The sequence below is a fragment of the Dysidea avara genome, chromosome 3 (assembly GCF_963678975.1).
Source record: "Dysidea avara chromosome 3, odDysAvar1.4, whole genome shotgun sequence".
NCBI classification, from domain to species: Eukaryota; Metazoa; Porifera; class Demospongiae; order Dictyoceratida; family Dysideidae; genus Dysidea; species Dysidea avara.
The window spans coordinates 25,219,342-25,233,886 of NC_089274.1; the positions used below are offsets into that span (position 1 = coordinate 25,219,342).

The 14,545-nt window shown below is 39.3% G+C and overlaps 3 protein-coding genes across 4 annotated transcripts in view; 1 reads left to right on the forward strand and 2 right to left on the reverse strand.

The window, feature by feature from the left end:
* LOC136250441 (DNA topoisomerase 3-alpha-like) overlaps nucleotides 1-448 on the reverse strand; it is a 14,415-nt gene extending 13,967 nt beyond the window's left edge. Inside the window, exons 1-3 of the mRNA XM_066042645.1 lie at nucleotides 293-448; nucleotides 145-204; nucleotides 23-96 (exon numbers count right to left, since the gene is read on the reverse strand). Coding sequence (XP_065898717.1) covers nucleotides 23-96; nucleotides 145-204; nucleotides 293-379 — 221 coding nt within the window. The 5' untranslated portion in view covers nucleotides 380-448. The remainder of the gene's footprint in view (nucleotides 1-22; nucleotides 97-144; nucleotides 205-292) is intronic.
* Nucleotides 432-14,103, forward strand: LOC136250442 (uncharacterized). 2 transcript variants are annotated; one of them, XM_066042647.1, is made up of 9 exons: nucleotides 432-535; nucleotides 9,184-9,309; nucleotides 10,214-10,350; nucleotides 10,402-10,566; nucleotides 11,394-11,853; nucleotides 11,912-12,001; nucleotides 12,136-12,350; nucleotides 12,496-12,654; nucleotides 13,793-14,103. In XM_066042647.1, exons 5-9 carry the CDS (start codon nucleotides 11,841-11,843, stop codon nucleotides 13,931-13,933), a joined length of 618 nt encoding a protein of 205 aa, XP_065898719.1. In that variant the 5' UTR covers nucleotides 432-535; nucleotides 9,184-9,309; nucleotides 10,214-10,350; nucleotides 10,402-10,566; nucleotides 11,394-11,840; the 3' UTR covers nucleotides 13,934-14,103. The 2 variants fall into 2 exon arrangements, with proteins under 2 accessions (XP_065898719.1, XP_065898718.1); XM_066042646.1 differs by lacking the exons at nucleotides 432-535; nucleotides 9,184-9,309; nucleotides 10,214-10,350; nucleotides 10,402-10,566 and having other exon boundaries at nucleotides 11,725-12,001; nucleotides 13,793-14,101.
* LOC136250440 (uncharacterized) lies at nucleotides 807-6,358 on the reverse strand. Its single transcript, XM_066042644.1, has 2 exons — nucleotides 3,750-6,358; nucleotides 807-3,686 (listed from the first exon to the last, which is right to left on the reverse strand). The coding sequence occupies exons 1-2, from the start codon at nucleotides 5,767-5,769 to the stop codon at nucleotides 1,285-1,287; spliced, it is 4,422 nt and encodes a 1,473-aa protein (XP_065898716.1). The 5' UTR covers nucleotides 5,770-6,358; the 3' UTR covers nucleotides 807-1,284.
* Nucleotides 14,104-14,545: the final 442 nt, after the last annotated feature.

Here is a 14,545-nt window from a genome sequence, read left to right on the forward strand (position 1 = left end):
GTTCCACACTTACTATACTGACCATTTCTGGAATGCTGGTATGAAGTCAAGAGTCATCAAATGGCCCGACACTGAAGTCATTACCATTCTACTGTCCTATATACAGCGTAGCAGTAGCACACCATAGCAATACCATCTACATACCTGCCCCAGTATCCTCAGGTCGAACTCGTATATTTTGTTAAACTTCGAGCATCCTTCCCGCTAAAATATTTAAAGAAGAGTTAGCTACATGACAAGATGCGTGCAAAGTGTGCTGTTATATTTTCGCGAATGTGTATTTTGAACTTACTCGCTGGGAACGACCGTGTGACATAATCTTCGCGAGTTCTTTGGCAGCATCATTCTTTTCGGCCACATTAAGGACTCGCTGGGGCATGGCCTCGTAAAATCATAGAATCTATTGCAAAACCCACAATCACTTCTTCTGCCTTGGCGCCATTTTGTGTTTACAACATCACGTGGTCACCAGTAAACATAAACAAAGGACAACAGTAGAAACCAACCAACCATTCAGTGGAAGCTGTTATGGATGGTAAGTATATGTTTTTTATTGGGTAAACTTTTGTTGAAATGAGAGTGGTGTAGAAAGCACACCACTCCACCTCCCACGCCACATAAGATGCGTACGCGTGTGAGCTTCTCCCATCTACTACACACAGCCATAGATCTAGGACATAGCAAACCCTTCCCAAGAGGCCACCTTAATACAAAGACATAGATTAGTGATCTAAGAAGAAGGCCATGCCCGGCCCCGCCTGTGCTTTAAAATGTTTAAATTGTTTTTTGACTGTCCCTCTCTCTCTAATAGTCCAGTCGGTGGTCTCATAGACTCAATACATTAACCTAGTAATCTCAAGTACTATGAAGTTTTTTTACAGATTTGTGTTCCCAGGTGGTTCTAGAACAAATTCAGCTTGGTTGCCCAAGTGGCAACTTTGGGCAACTCTGGAAAATTGTGAAAATTTAAAATGGCCGATATGACTATGACCGGCTCCAACAGAAAAACTTTTTTTGTGTAATATGTCTAATATAGGGTTATTGGGGGTGCAGAATTCATTTCTGGTGTTAACTTTTGAATCTGAGGTGTAGAACATAGTGAAAATTTAAAATGGCCACCGCAGAAACAATTCACTACAAAAATTAATGCACGATGCTTTTAGCATACGGTTAGCTATGGTTTTTGTAGATATTTTCTCATGTCATTTTTTCCACCATAGCATTATATACAAAAATTTAGAATGATTGGTTGAGATTACTATACTATAAAACAAAGCTAAGTAGCTAGAGCATGTCTAATTCAAAATCCTCTTCAGCAATTATGCAGTTTTCATCATGAACATCACCAGACTCTCCTTCCTCTTCATCTTCGATCGCAGTGTCACTTTCAAAATAGTCATCATCTGCCTCATTTTCATCTTCTTCACTGCTTGTTCCAGGTCTCACAGAGTGTGGATTACAGCAGTCTTCTCCACCAGAGCAATTGCAATAGGAAGTGCATGGTACATGCTTTTTGTGACAGCTGCAAGCTTCAGAACTGCATCGCTTGCCTTGTGCCTTGCAGCTACACTTTATTAAGTCAATTAGTTCAGGTGGAGCTGGAGCACCTGGAGCAATTGCAGGAATCGGAATATCATTTTGGATAATCCATCCAAAGTGGGTAATGTCTGATGACTGGTCAGGTGGTGCCTGCTGGTCTGCTGCTTTCCATAGCATTACCTGTAGATGTGCCCGCAAAACATGCAGCAAGAGGTTGGCAGATGTTGGAGGTAAAGCCATGATTTTTGTGGCTTTCTTCTTCTTAGTAAATAGTTTGAAACGAGCATTTTCCATTGAGGTCCCGCTAGGCTGACGATAAAGAGCACAGAAAAATTGTTGAGCCGCTTCCATCAAATCAGTGTGGGTGGCGTCTACCTCACCAAGTTCATGGGCTAAACCTGGGAAGTTTCCAGTAAGCAGGGTGTTAAGTGCACTGATTTTACCCTTGCCATATGGGTACGATACTGTGTCACATCCACTTAGGGCATGCATACCAAGGAGCTGAAAGCATTTTTCGCCCAAGTCAGCACAAGTAGCATTAATGTCCAGCACTGTCCCATCCCATCTTTCCATCTGTACCTTACATTGCAGTCCAGCTCGATGCACCCAATAGACCAATAAAACAAAGACATCAGTGTCATCACTAAGAACACGAATCACACTCTTGCCATGGCTAGCAGCCTGTATGACATACGAAACCATTGTGACATCAGCTTCATCATGACTAAAGGCACCATCATCCCTAGTTTCCATTGTCACATTGTTATCCATGCTGAAGGTGCACAACACACTTGCCAACCGTCGCTTGTTGTTCTTGCTTTTGAGAATTGCATCTCTTTTGGGAAGGGGACTAGTGATGGAGAGCTCGTAGTCAACTACCACCTCCCCAGCACGCCGCATTCTCTCATGATCTTTGGCAGAAGTGTCATTGTATTTGTCAAATACAATGATTTTCTCAGTAGCATCTGGATAACGACTAATCTTACTTTGAATGCAAGCAATCAAATTAGACAGATTACCACCATGTGGCCACACAGTGTGATAAAATAGCTGCGAAACATCCACTACAACAGTTTCAGGAGTTACTGGTAAGACATCAAGCACTCCAAGACGTTTAACTAGAGCAGACTTGTTGGCTTTGCGGAGACAACTGTGTTCATCTAGAAGTGATGAAGGAACTGAACATAGCTCATATGTAAAAAGGTGCTCAAGCTTTATCTGTCGCTGCTGGCCAATCATCAATAGCCGAAGAAACATGCTTTCCAAGTCAATAACTGGCCTCACCTTGCTGCCTTTTGCTTGTTTCTTAATAATCGACATTGTCTTTATAGGACTAGAAATAGGATTGTGGAAGCCTTCTGGGAGAGTGGCGATGTATGCCTGCTCCATTTTCTCTCCGATGAAAAAAGAGTCCATCACATTCACATCAGTAGGTGCTACTTGGCCTGTTATAGGATTGTACAAATGAATTTTGCTGTCTTCTAGAGGATGAGGGTACTTCTCTACTTCTGCTGCAATCATACTTCGATCTTCTGCATCCAAAAGACGTCGATGTTTCTGCTCCTCCTTGTGCTGCTTCTGCTTAAATTCTTGTGTATGAGAGGAGTACATAGTGTCCACAGCCTGTGATACATGAACAGTAATGGGGAAGGCATCGATCCACTCTGAAATTAACTCTGGAGACAGAGTCATGCCTCTGAGAGAACCTTTTCCCATCTTGATGGCCGTCTGTTCTCCAAATTGATCAGCAGAGACAGCATTCCAGTAACCTGCATGATGTCGACAAACAAGATCCACCTTGCCCTCAGTATCTAAAGCACGCATTTCGAGAAGGTACTGAGTGAGATAGCGAGCATATTGGACATGGCCAGCAAGAAAGAAATATTTCATCATGCGTTCCAGTGTCACTTGTTTCAAGTGCACATTGCCCTCTCTCTCTGCTCTCTCAAATTGGTGGACAAGAAGTGTCGGAAGAAGAAAGTTGTAGACCCAGTGACGTCCTGTTGGATGGAGGCAAGCAGTCTCCAAATACTTCTCAATCTGTTCTAGTGTCTTTGGTCCAGTTGACAGGAATCGTTTCAGTAGTGCGGCTGACACTCCACGGAAAGCTCGCATGGCTTTCACCCAAGACTTTCCATTGAAGATACCTGCCAAAAAAGTCACCAGTAATAGTACTAATATCAATTTACATCAACACCTTTTAAACTTACCAGTTAGCCCTCCATATGCTGCAGCAACGTACACTTCAACACCTGAACTCTTCATGAGCTTTCCAATACAGCCAATGAAGGACTGCATGATATGCATACCACCAGGATGGACTATCACATTGTGGAACAAGCTTGGTTGATTCCAGCATACCTGTTTTGTAACTGCAAAAAGCTGCATGTCCATGGTAAGGTGAATGTGTTTCATCCCCATATCAGTAAGAGATTTTTGCATGTAAGTCAGAGTTGTGAGGATGGTATCTGGGTGAGACGGTGGGGCATCAATGAGAGGGCCAAACATGTAGGTGGTAGCTGGTTTGAGGTCACCCTGGGTCCTAGAAAGCTGATTATTAAAGCCATTCCACTCTATTGCTTCACTTCCATTGCTCAGACTGTTCAGCCAAAGAACATCAGCTTCTTGAGCTGCCACCAAGCTCGTATGCCGAGCACGTACATCAGCATATGGAATTCCAATTTGCATCTTGTGTGTGAGCATTGCTGGAGGCTTCACCTGCTTTGGACCAGCATAATGGATTAGTGGTATAGCCCTGTTTTTGCCTACAGATTTGGCCTGCTGCATTGTGAGTCGAGGAAACTCAAGAGCACTGATGCCTGGTTTTATGCTGCCATTGTGAGGATGCATTTGAAACTCTGTAGCCATGGCATGAGTTTCACGACGACCATTTGGGGTTGACACTAGCAAATCGAAGTTATCGTACCATCCAAATATACTACCAACTGTTTCAGTGAGACCCATCATTTGATGTAATGTAGTAGCATTCTCCTCTACGTACTTAGCTGCTGACTTGCGAAACCGTAAAACCTCATCATATGGAACTATGTAGCCATGATCATGCAATATGTCAATTAAATCTCTGCTGCCAAACTTATGATGAAGCTGAATTGCTAAGCCTAAAGCTGTTTGGTTGCGTGCACTAGTAATACAATGCTGTATGGATTGTGATAAACTCAAGGACTTCTTAGTGACATCACCGTTTGAGACCAGTTTTGAAATAATCCGTAGCAAGGTGACACTGGTGTGCTGCTTTGCTTTGTCATGGGTAAAATCACCGACATCATAGCTTTTGCTGCTACTTACAATGCTATGCGACTCAGATTTAATTTTTCTCACTAAATCATCTTCCTTCTCCTCATCAACAGAATTAACATAAGTAAGTTTAAACATCTTACTTACATATTCCCGGAATCCAACAATCGATGCACAACCCTCAATGTTAAGTACAACCACATCACTGCCTAAAGAAGTTACTAACTTAGTAAACAACTGTTTTCTTTCTAGCTGACCACCATAACTAAGATATTTGTCATACAGCTCAACTGATGACCAAGTACAGTGTTTTTGATTGGCGTACATCTCATTAGCAAGCAACTTCATGGCTTCATCATCATACAAAATAACATCAATAGAATTATTCAAAGGTTTTCTGAACTCATTGTAGCATCGAAGGTGATACTGAGCTTCAACAGCAGCTAAATCATATGCACCATGACAGCGTATAGCAACTTCCCGACCCCACTCATCATTTCGGTCACCACAATACTGAAGTACGGCATCTTTGAAAGGTGCAGCATCCTTGATACCCCTTCTTTCACACTGAACTACTTTCTCCCACCTATCAGGATGCTTAGGGTTTATAGGTTCACACACTTTAGCACAAAATAAACAGTGATTTTTGAACTGAAAATCACCTACTTGTGATCTTCTAACCCTAGCTGTTGGAGCCTCTGTGATGTCAGCTTCCGAAGCCTTCCTCTTCCTTGACACAAGTTTCTTTATATGATCCTTTGATGTATACGAACAATAACAGTTCTTATGGAGTTCAACTGATGCTTGTTCTCCATGAGAATTTAGAATGCTCTGCAATTTGTTATGAAGCTCCTGGTCACCACGCTCCACTGCACACTCTATCAGCTTCTTCACTGCTTTTTGTTTGAAAGTGCTAAATTGCCCAGACTTACTACAGATTGGAAGAAAGCACTTTTGATCACCCAATGTAGCCATCGGAAGCAAAAGAAATGTGAAAATTGTTGCAGAAATATGTATTGCAGGATGTCAAACACCTAAAAAACAATTTTTTTAAAGTTGAAAGTAAAGTTTACAAAAATGAAACAGAAAAACGTACTGCATTAATTAGAAAACCAGCCAAATGCATCAAATCTACACTTACTCTACTCCTGATCCAATATCAAACCTTGTAGATTATCATACAACCAAAACTTAAGTCTGAAAACGAGTGGTAGCTACTCTTCTGCTCCCTTTTAAAAATTAATATAGAACGTCCGTTACCATGGCAACCAATTACGTAATTTGTTTTTTGACCTCAAATTAGTATCATCTTGTGCAGAAAAATGTGCTGAATTCAATGGTGCCAAAATTACTTTGATTGTATAAAATCCCGAAGAGTTATGAACACTAGCTCATATGTAAATTTATGACTTCCTGCATATAAATTTTCGCCAATTTTCTAGAGTTGCCCAAAGTTGCCACTTGGGCAACCAAGCTGAATCTGTTCTAGAACCACCTTGGAACATAAATCAGAAAAAAAACTTCATAGTTCTTGAGATTACTAGGTTCACAAAATTTCGACTAGACTATAAACACAGAAATCTAATGCATAAATGCTGTTAATACACAATAATAAAAAGAACTGAAGTTTTCCAATTTTAATTGGCTCATGCACAAGTGTGGAATCCTTTAGCTACCATTGACATGGTTACATATGCACACACTCACACTATACGGTGGATATATTTTGTGAAGCATTATTGGTTAATAATACTCCTGCTATACTAATATGAAATTTTGTCAATGGATAATATTTTCCAGCTGAAAAATGTAGCCAATCCAACATGCCTACCTTCCCACAGAGTTTACTAGAAATTTGATTATAAAGGACCAATTCAGTTTGTTTGTAGTTCCAATAGTGCTACAAATATAGCTGACAGCAGTAATAACAACACTGTAATGCTGGAAAATATAATTTGCAAACATTGTTTGGTGCACATGAGCATGTGTTTCAGAATAAATATATCTGCTGCTTTGTTCTTCGTGGTGCCGATCTGATACTGATGTACTAAACAGAAAGCTGGTGATTCACTATGCATACAAGTACAAGGAAAAACCTAGGGATTAAATGTCCACTAGTATATCTGTAGGTGTATTTGGCCTTGTTTGTTTCATTAATTTTTATTTCTGTGATACCTAAAATTTCTTGTACTTGTTTGTTTAATAATTGCATTTAAAAAAAGGAATGGTGTCTGAAAATGAAGTGACTTTCACGCTTCATTTTGAACTATGTTCAGCCCATTACATGGCACATTACAAATGAAGAACAGTATGAGAATTGCCTCTGCAATCAATCCAGTCACTATGGAAAATACTGATGATTTATGGCAGTCAGTAGAGGGAAGTCATAATAATTATGCCACTACACTTTAGGCTTACCAATTAGAAATTTTTCAGCATCGGCGCTTATAACCTTTAATTGATAAGCCCCTGCACTGAAACTATAGAAGTGTGGCAGCGAGACTAGCTTGCTCCTCAAGCTTGTTCTAGGGATATCTCAAGGGATATTGTCTACTGGCAAGTTGATTGCTGCTTAACTATTACTGTCACATTCCCTGCAGTGTTACTACACACCGGGGTAAGGAATATGTGCTGTATAGTGGTATAGTGAACGGTAGTGAAATACAGCTTTTGTACATTCCACTGCTTTTGTCTTCAGCATTTAGTAGAGGGCTGCAGGTGCCCTAAGGGTGCTTACTATCAAGACTCCATAAATCCAACCGTAGAATGTGCAAAGCCAAACATATGTCTGTCCAGTAATCCAGTCCACTGAATGGTAACGCCTGATAGACATGTTTATGGGTTTGCCTCTTAAGTGCGTAATACCATACAACAACTTTACACAAATTATCAGCTATGGTGGATTGAATGTTGACGGAAAAGAAAATCACGGATCTAAACATGCAGTTTTTAAAAGTTGTGCTTTAATTGTACAGTCGACAGAATCATATTACTTCTTTCTTTTTCTTGGTCAAGTTTTCTAGTCAACTTTTTCTTCTGGTTTCCTGTTGTAACTAAACAGATACCATATAGTATCTGTTTCCTTCGCTGACATATTCAGACATTATTGGTGATTTGTGTTCTCTATTTGATACTTGCCAAGTTTGCTTGAGGCAAAGCATCATGAATATAGTGCTTCCAAGGCTGTCTAGCTGTCTGTTATTACTATGTATACTTCCTTCAATAGAAGTCAATGTGAGCGCACACAAAAATACAGACAAACTTGAATTTTTCAGTGATATTTAGGAAGCTACACTGTAGTGCTTGCTATGGAAATTTGTTTGTTTAAATAACTACATTTTAGTAAACACCACAAGCTCATCTATATGTTTCACTGCTACTATGTAGCGTTCCAGTAACTTCAGTGTTCACTTAAATTAGTTAATAGTGTATATTGGTGTATTAAGTGGTAAAGGAACCTGTCACATGAGCCAGCCAAGTGTGTCAGTATACAGGCACAGCACTAACTAGCCCCAAGATGAAATGTGTGAATGTGTAGTCTCTAGGTACATGATATTATAGACTGTGGTCAAGTGTCTGGTAACTAGTTGTTTGACTTCATCAATAGAGTTGGAGTTCAGTGTACCATAGACACTGATATCACCTGGAGACTTTACATCATTAGATTCCCAAGAAAATAATTTCTTAAGAGGCTTAATGTGTAGCATGGTGTTCACTAGGAATACAGGTACAGGTATTACTATCCTGGTACTGATATATTGTTGTATAGGCAGTATCAATGTACTTAAAATAAGTATTGTGATATTCAAATGTATTTGATTATGTGTCTCTTTGTTGTACAGTACCTAGATAGTTGTGGGCTTAACTGAGAAGTTTTTGTTTGCCATATTTTATTGTCACTCAAATCACAACTTTTGTATTATAAATTCTGTTCTCAACTCTACCACCTTTGCACTTTTTTTTACTAGAGTGACCATTGACTTTTTGTACCGATATTGTTACTTAACCTTCCAATCAATGTTCTGAACTCATGCAGCAGCAGCAGCAGCAGCAGCTACTCACTTACTTAGACTGCTGCAATGTATCAAAGTAGTGTGTCTGTGGCTGATGTACTTACTTGAATTTCTGTATTATTACATGTCTACTGTATACATTCCCATATATGTTGGCATGCTATTACAAAGCTATTACTCTATTTATCACAATTTGGGTGAAGGAGTGGTCTTTTGGTAAGATATCTCAAACCAGTTTTGGTTGCATGATTACCAGCTTGTGTGTCTAGTGTCTCAGTTATGATGGTTGTGTGGGCTAAATGTTTCCCAAAAAATTGCAATAAGTATCATGTTGCGGTCAACAGTGTATTGAACAATGTCCTTATATGTTCTGCAGCCACATCTCATCCATTTGGTGTACCTGAACATGATGTGTCAGTACCAACTGTAGTCCATACCAGTAATGGTGATGGTGATGATTTTGAACTTTCCACACTGCCAGTGTATAGTGCTGAAGATGAAGGTATATGTGTTGTGTGTGTGAAGTTTGTTTTTACGTGTGCATGCATGCGCACGTGTGTGTGTGTGTGTTATGAGGCAGTATAGCCAAGTGACTAGAGCACTGGCCTGGTGACCAAATATTCTATTGTCATTTCCTGGAACTAGAAACTTTACATTACTCTAGTCTACCCAGCTGTTAAATATGGAGACCTGGTGACCTGATGTCAACTGGAGAAGCACCCATCTGTAGCATCAATGGGTCACCTGGTGATAACCAGGGAAACAAATACCAACTGTCTATGTCTTATACATTTGAGGGTCCCAGTGGGGCTTCAGACATGTTATAGCATCCTGTGGGTTGCTAGCCTGTGCTGACTCACAGCACCCTTTCAAGAGAGATATTTTGACTATCCAAACATACTACCACAGATCAAAAATTCCCCTATGATATAAATGAGTTATTCAAGTGACACATAACTCGCTTGTTATGCTAGCCAAACCCACACAAACTGAATACCATACATGGTCACATGCCATACAGACATGACTGGTTTTTTGGAAATGCTCATGTCGGTTTTCTTAGGAACTTGTGACATTTTTTTTTGGGAACATGGGAACTTGTTTGAGAACATTTCACATAGAGACATATAATTAACACTTGGAAGTTGTATGGTGTATCTGTGCTATACCAATAATACCTCAGACTGTTGCTATAGTACAAGTCATCACAGGGTCTAGGTAAAGCACCAGCAGGAACAGAGCACAAACTTTAGCTGATCTGACAGCAGTGAAATTTAATAGTACATGTACTCATACTATACAGTTGCTTTGTGTGTGTGTGTGTGTGTGGGGGGGGGGACATTAAACCAGCAATAAGACTGGTTTCTTACACATGTAATAATCGCTTGGGTTGGTTTTCTTGTTAGGGAAAAGTAACTATCCCAGTATTCCTCCTCCATCTTACTTCACGGAGTCTCCTCCAGACTATAACTCTGTAGTGTGTGATAATCGATCACCACATATACTACTAGCTGATCTCCAACCACATCAACGTCCTTTTAGTGTGAGTTGTTGAGTTAAGTGCATTCTATGCTATTGTTTACCAACTGTTTAGGGCCAGCAGCGGCCGCAACCACACTACCACTCAAGATCAAGGGTCCCTTCAAGTAGAGAAATTCTGTGGAATATTAAAGCAGGCGTTGGTCTAACAATCTGTTGTATTTTCTGCTTCTTCCCCGCTCTACTGTGCACAATACCAGCAATGATATTATATTCTATTGTAAGTATTTGTGTGCCATTTCCTGTTTGTCTTTGTATGGGTACTCACAAGTACATAACTTGCACTTTGTGTGCATGCGTAAATGCAGTGTGTGTTAGATGTTAGGACTATAATACCGAAACAGTACCAAATTTGAATTTTTGTTACTACATACAAAGTAAAAAGCAGTATGACTAGTTACATGAAAACGAACCCAGCATGGTTTATAGTCATCCACTCTAATTGTAATTGCTTGGTTACTTGAAGGTTTACAGTTTTATAATACTCAAATGAAAGATGGCCATTTATTAATACCAGTATATTAGCTTGAACTTGAAGCCAGCCATCTTGGGATGATGCCAGGTCAAGTACTGATACTGGATACTTTACATTAGGAATGGCAACCCTGTGTACCGCTATTGTTGAAATAGAGACGATGATAAGGGGTATCATGTCAAGAGGTCTCATCTTGATGTACAGCCATGACACACCTGCTTGAAGTTCAAAGTCAACTGTGATATCTATGTCACTTACTAACTCAGAAGAGTTAAATTTTTTGTAGAAATTGTGTGTGCTCGTAAAAATAAGCCCCTTCCATTATATGGTACACCCACTTCAGCCCACAAGTATATTAGCTGTAGCCAGTAGGTGGGTGGGTAATTTGTCTGCTAAGTAAGGAATCCTTGTAATCTTTAGATTCTGTATTATCTGGTACAGTCCCTTCCACTAGGGCTTCATAAAGTGATGACACACAATATGTGCAGGCTTGTTGTGTGTGTGTATGTAGTCTACAGAAAACAATACACACAAATCCATAGTTGTCTATGTGGTTTTTCCATTACATTCAGGCCTACAACAAAGTGAGAAACAATTATTCTGGTGCTCAAGGATACTGTACGGCAGCCTTCTACCTCAACATAATAGCCATCACCAGTGGAACAGTACTAGCCATACCATTTATTGGAATCCTCTTACGTGTCATTGTGGAATTGTCTAATTGAACTGTACCCATGCCAAAATGTCTATTGTAATAATATTTTTATAATTGATAATCACTGCATGCAATTTCACCAACATAATTGTTAGTAATAAAGTATAATGAAACTTGCATCAAGTGTGCCAGCCTACGATGTGCTCACAGGAAGTTTACATGGGAATTTATATTTTACGTAGTTTTCTCAGTAGCGTACACATCTTCTGGCACCAAATTAAGGATGTGTATATAAGACAGCTAAGCTCTAAACTAATGCATAGCTAATATTTAGATTACATTATCAGTATAGTATTGGATAACAATGTCTTCATCAGGTAAGTCTTAACTGATTTATGAAAGCTGTAGATCTATGTACTGTACTTACCTTTTCAGACTGTGAATATAATCAAAATACAGGTGACTATGGTGGTGATATGTGTAGAGAATCTGTACCTTCTACAGCCTACCCACAACCAGCTGCAGGTGAGTATGTTAGCATTTAGATTTATGTGGTGTAGATGTGCATAGGGCAGAAATAGATTTTTGCATGTACTGGATATAACCAGTTATCAAGTTACTAATACTCTTTAGTGTTTGTTACACATTCTCTTTCACAGATGCCTATCCTCCCCCAGACCCTTATCCACAATCTTTTACAATTCAACAAGTGCAAGATCCTAACAACTCCGGACTTCAAGCACCACAACCATATCCAACTCAAGATGTTAATCCTCCAGTACTAGATCCACTACCTTATCCCACTCAGCAGTACCAACCGCCACCCCCAGCCTATGATGATCAGAAGGGTATTACACAGCCACAACCAGTGCAGGTTTGTAAACTTACATGTGTATGCTTTAATTTGAGCTATTGCTTAAACTGCTGATGTGTACTTGGTTCAATGCAATCTATTTTGTCACATATTAAAATGTGGTAATTTTATCAGACATTGTATTGTAATTACCTTGCTGTTCTAGGCTGTGGTGCAACAACCACGTGCTGCGGTGGTTAGAGGTCACCCTGGTGTTGGTGGACAGAGTTTCCTGGGATGCTCCTTTGCTTGTCTAGTGTTAAGTGCCTTGTTTTTCTGGCCATCACTGATTTTTTCAATTCCTGCAGTGATCTTATCAGGATTGGTACGTGAGTTACATACACAAACAGTTTTACAACAAGCATCTGATTAGCTTAACTTGGTTGCAATTACTTATCTTCAGAACTCTAGATAAATTTTCTGTCATGCATATACAGTATGGTGCATTCCCTTCACCTGAACGTGCTATCATTACAAGCACACAGTGCAAACCAGTACATTTAAAGATGTAGCATAATTATACCGGCACTTAAAAATACTAACAGCTTAAAACAAATAGTATGCAATTTTGTAACTATTTTTACTAATTTGTTGATTATAAACATAACAGTAAAGTGAGTTTCTACTTTAATTGCTCTATAGCAAGAATCCGTAATAGTTCAGTGCTTTGCTCTTTTGCTTTTGTATCGCTGGCTCCACTCTGGGTGAAAGACTCAAGATTTTTCTAGCACTCTTCACTGGCTTAGCTTGTCCGTAGCGCAGTGACTGTCCATTTTAATGGCCTTGCTATATACCAGTTTTTGCCTTAGCCTTGCGAGTAGCCTCAGCATTGCTTTTATTTATTTCGCTATTAAAGCTTTACAACACAAGTGTTGAAGGTCTGCAGGACACTGGTCCTACAGCCTGTTAAAGATGTTATATTAAAGTGTATTTGAAAAGTTGTTTACTGGAATTCCTTGCATGGGTCAGCGCAATACTTCTTTGAGTTCTTTTCACAGGCGGACCAGTAGGTGACATCTTCGACTGCACCATGCATGTGATTAGATTAATATTAGACTTTGCACACAGTCTGTAACGCCATGCATTTATTGTCTATATTGTCTTGTCTAGAGCCCTGCATCTAACCATTTAACACTAATTGTCAGTTGAAGCCAAGTAAACACTGTACTTAATGGGCTTATTTTTATGCAGTTAGACACTCTTCTCTATTATGGACTACTGTCTATCGGAAGTCACGCAAACAATTTGCAACAAACTCACAATTGCATGATTTTAATTCTTAAACCATTTTTTTGAGATCAAGCAGTATGTGCCCACCCACCCTTGATGTACCTTTAGTTACATGTAACACGACAATCCTTTCAAGAAACAGAATTTATTATATTAATACTAGCACTAACTATAGTTATGTATAGAGTAGTAAAAGAGCTTTATAAATTATTTGTTTGCTTTTTCTTTTCCAGAGTATTTGCAGTTACAACAGAGGAGACTATGAAAATGGTGTGAAGCAAGGAAAATGGTCACTGGGGCTCACTGGTGCTGCTGTTCTCACCTTTATTGTAGTTGTCATCGTCATAATAGTTATTGAAGTAACAGTATCATGAGTGTAACTTGTGGATTTCCAGTGATTATAATTTATATGTATACACACACATGTAGCCCTACTATTTACGATACTGCATGTGTGATTATGATTATATTATTATTATTATAGTACTCGGTTATATACCCCAAATACACCATGGTTGTGTGTTTTGTGTGGTATTTTTGTGCGTAAGTACGTGTGTGTGTGTGTGTGCGTAAACGAAATTATAGTTATGATTTTGTGCATGATTTAGGTTTAAGGTTATAGTAACTAAAGTTATAAAAGAGATACTTAGTTGCATACACATCATGTGCAGCATCAACATCATGAAATAATAATAAAATGGGTGGTATTCTTATTTTGCAAATTTCACACAGGGAAATGTGCTTCAGACTGACGTGTTTAGTTGGAGGAGGGGTGACAGTGTCATGTATATACACTTGATCCATACTCAGCATCCAAATTATTTTCTTGCTAGGGTTTATCCCTACCAGTGATTGAAAATGGGATGCACCAGACATATGGCCGGTGCATAAAATTTCTTTACATTTTATATAACTTTCATGACTTGCAACTATTTCTACCAAGATGCACTATACTGATATTGCAATACGTAGTTACCCAACCTTCA

What these genes read in the sequence shown, in the direction of transcription:
- LOC136250440 (XM_066042644.1), bottom strand. Translation starts at nt 5,769, where the DNA reads ATGGCTACATTGGGTGATCAAAAGTGCTTTCTTCCAATCTGTAGTAAG. An exon ending in AGCATATGGAGGGCTAACTG is followed by an intron (nt 3,687 to 3,749) that starts GTAAGTTTAAAA and finishes CTTTTTTGGCAG; the next exon opens with GTATCTTCAATGGAAAGTCT.
- LOC136250442 (XM_066042646.1), top strand. Translation starts at nt 11,872, where the DNA reads ATGAAAGCTGTAGATCTATGTACTGTACTTACCTTTTCAGACTGTGAA. An exon ending in CACAGCCACAACCAGTGCAG is followed by an intron (nt 12,351 to 12,495) that starts GTTTGTAAACTT and finishes TTGCTGTTCTAG; the next exon opens with GCTGTGGTGCAACAACCACG. An exon ending in CAGTGATCTTATCAGGATTG is followed by an intron (nt 12,655 to 13,792) that starts GTACGTGAGTTA and finishes TTTCTTTTCCAG; the next exon opens with AGTATTTGCAGTTACAACAG.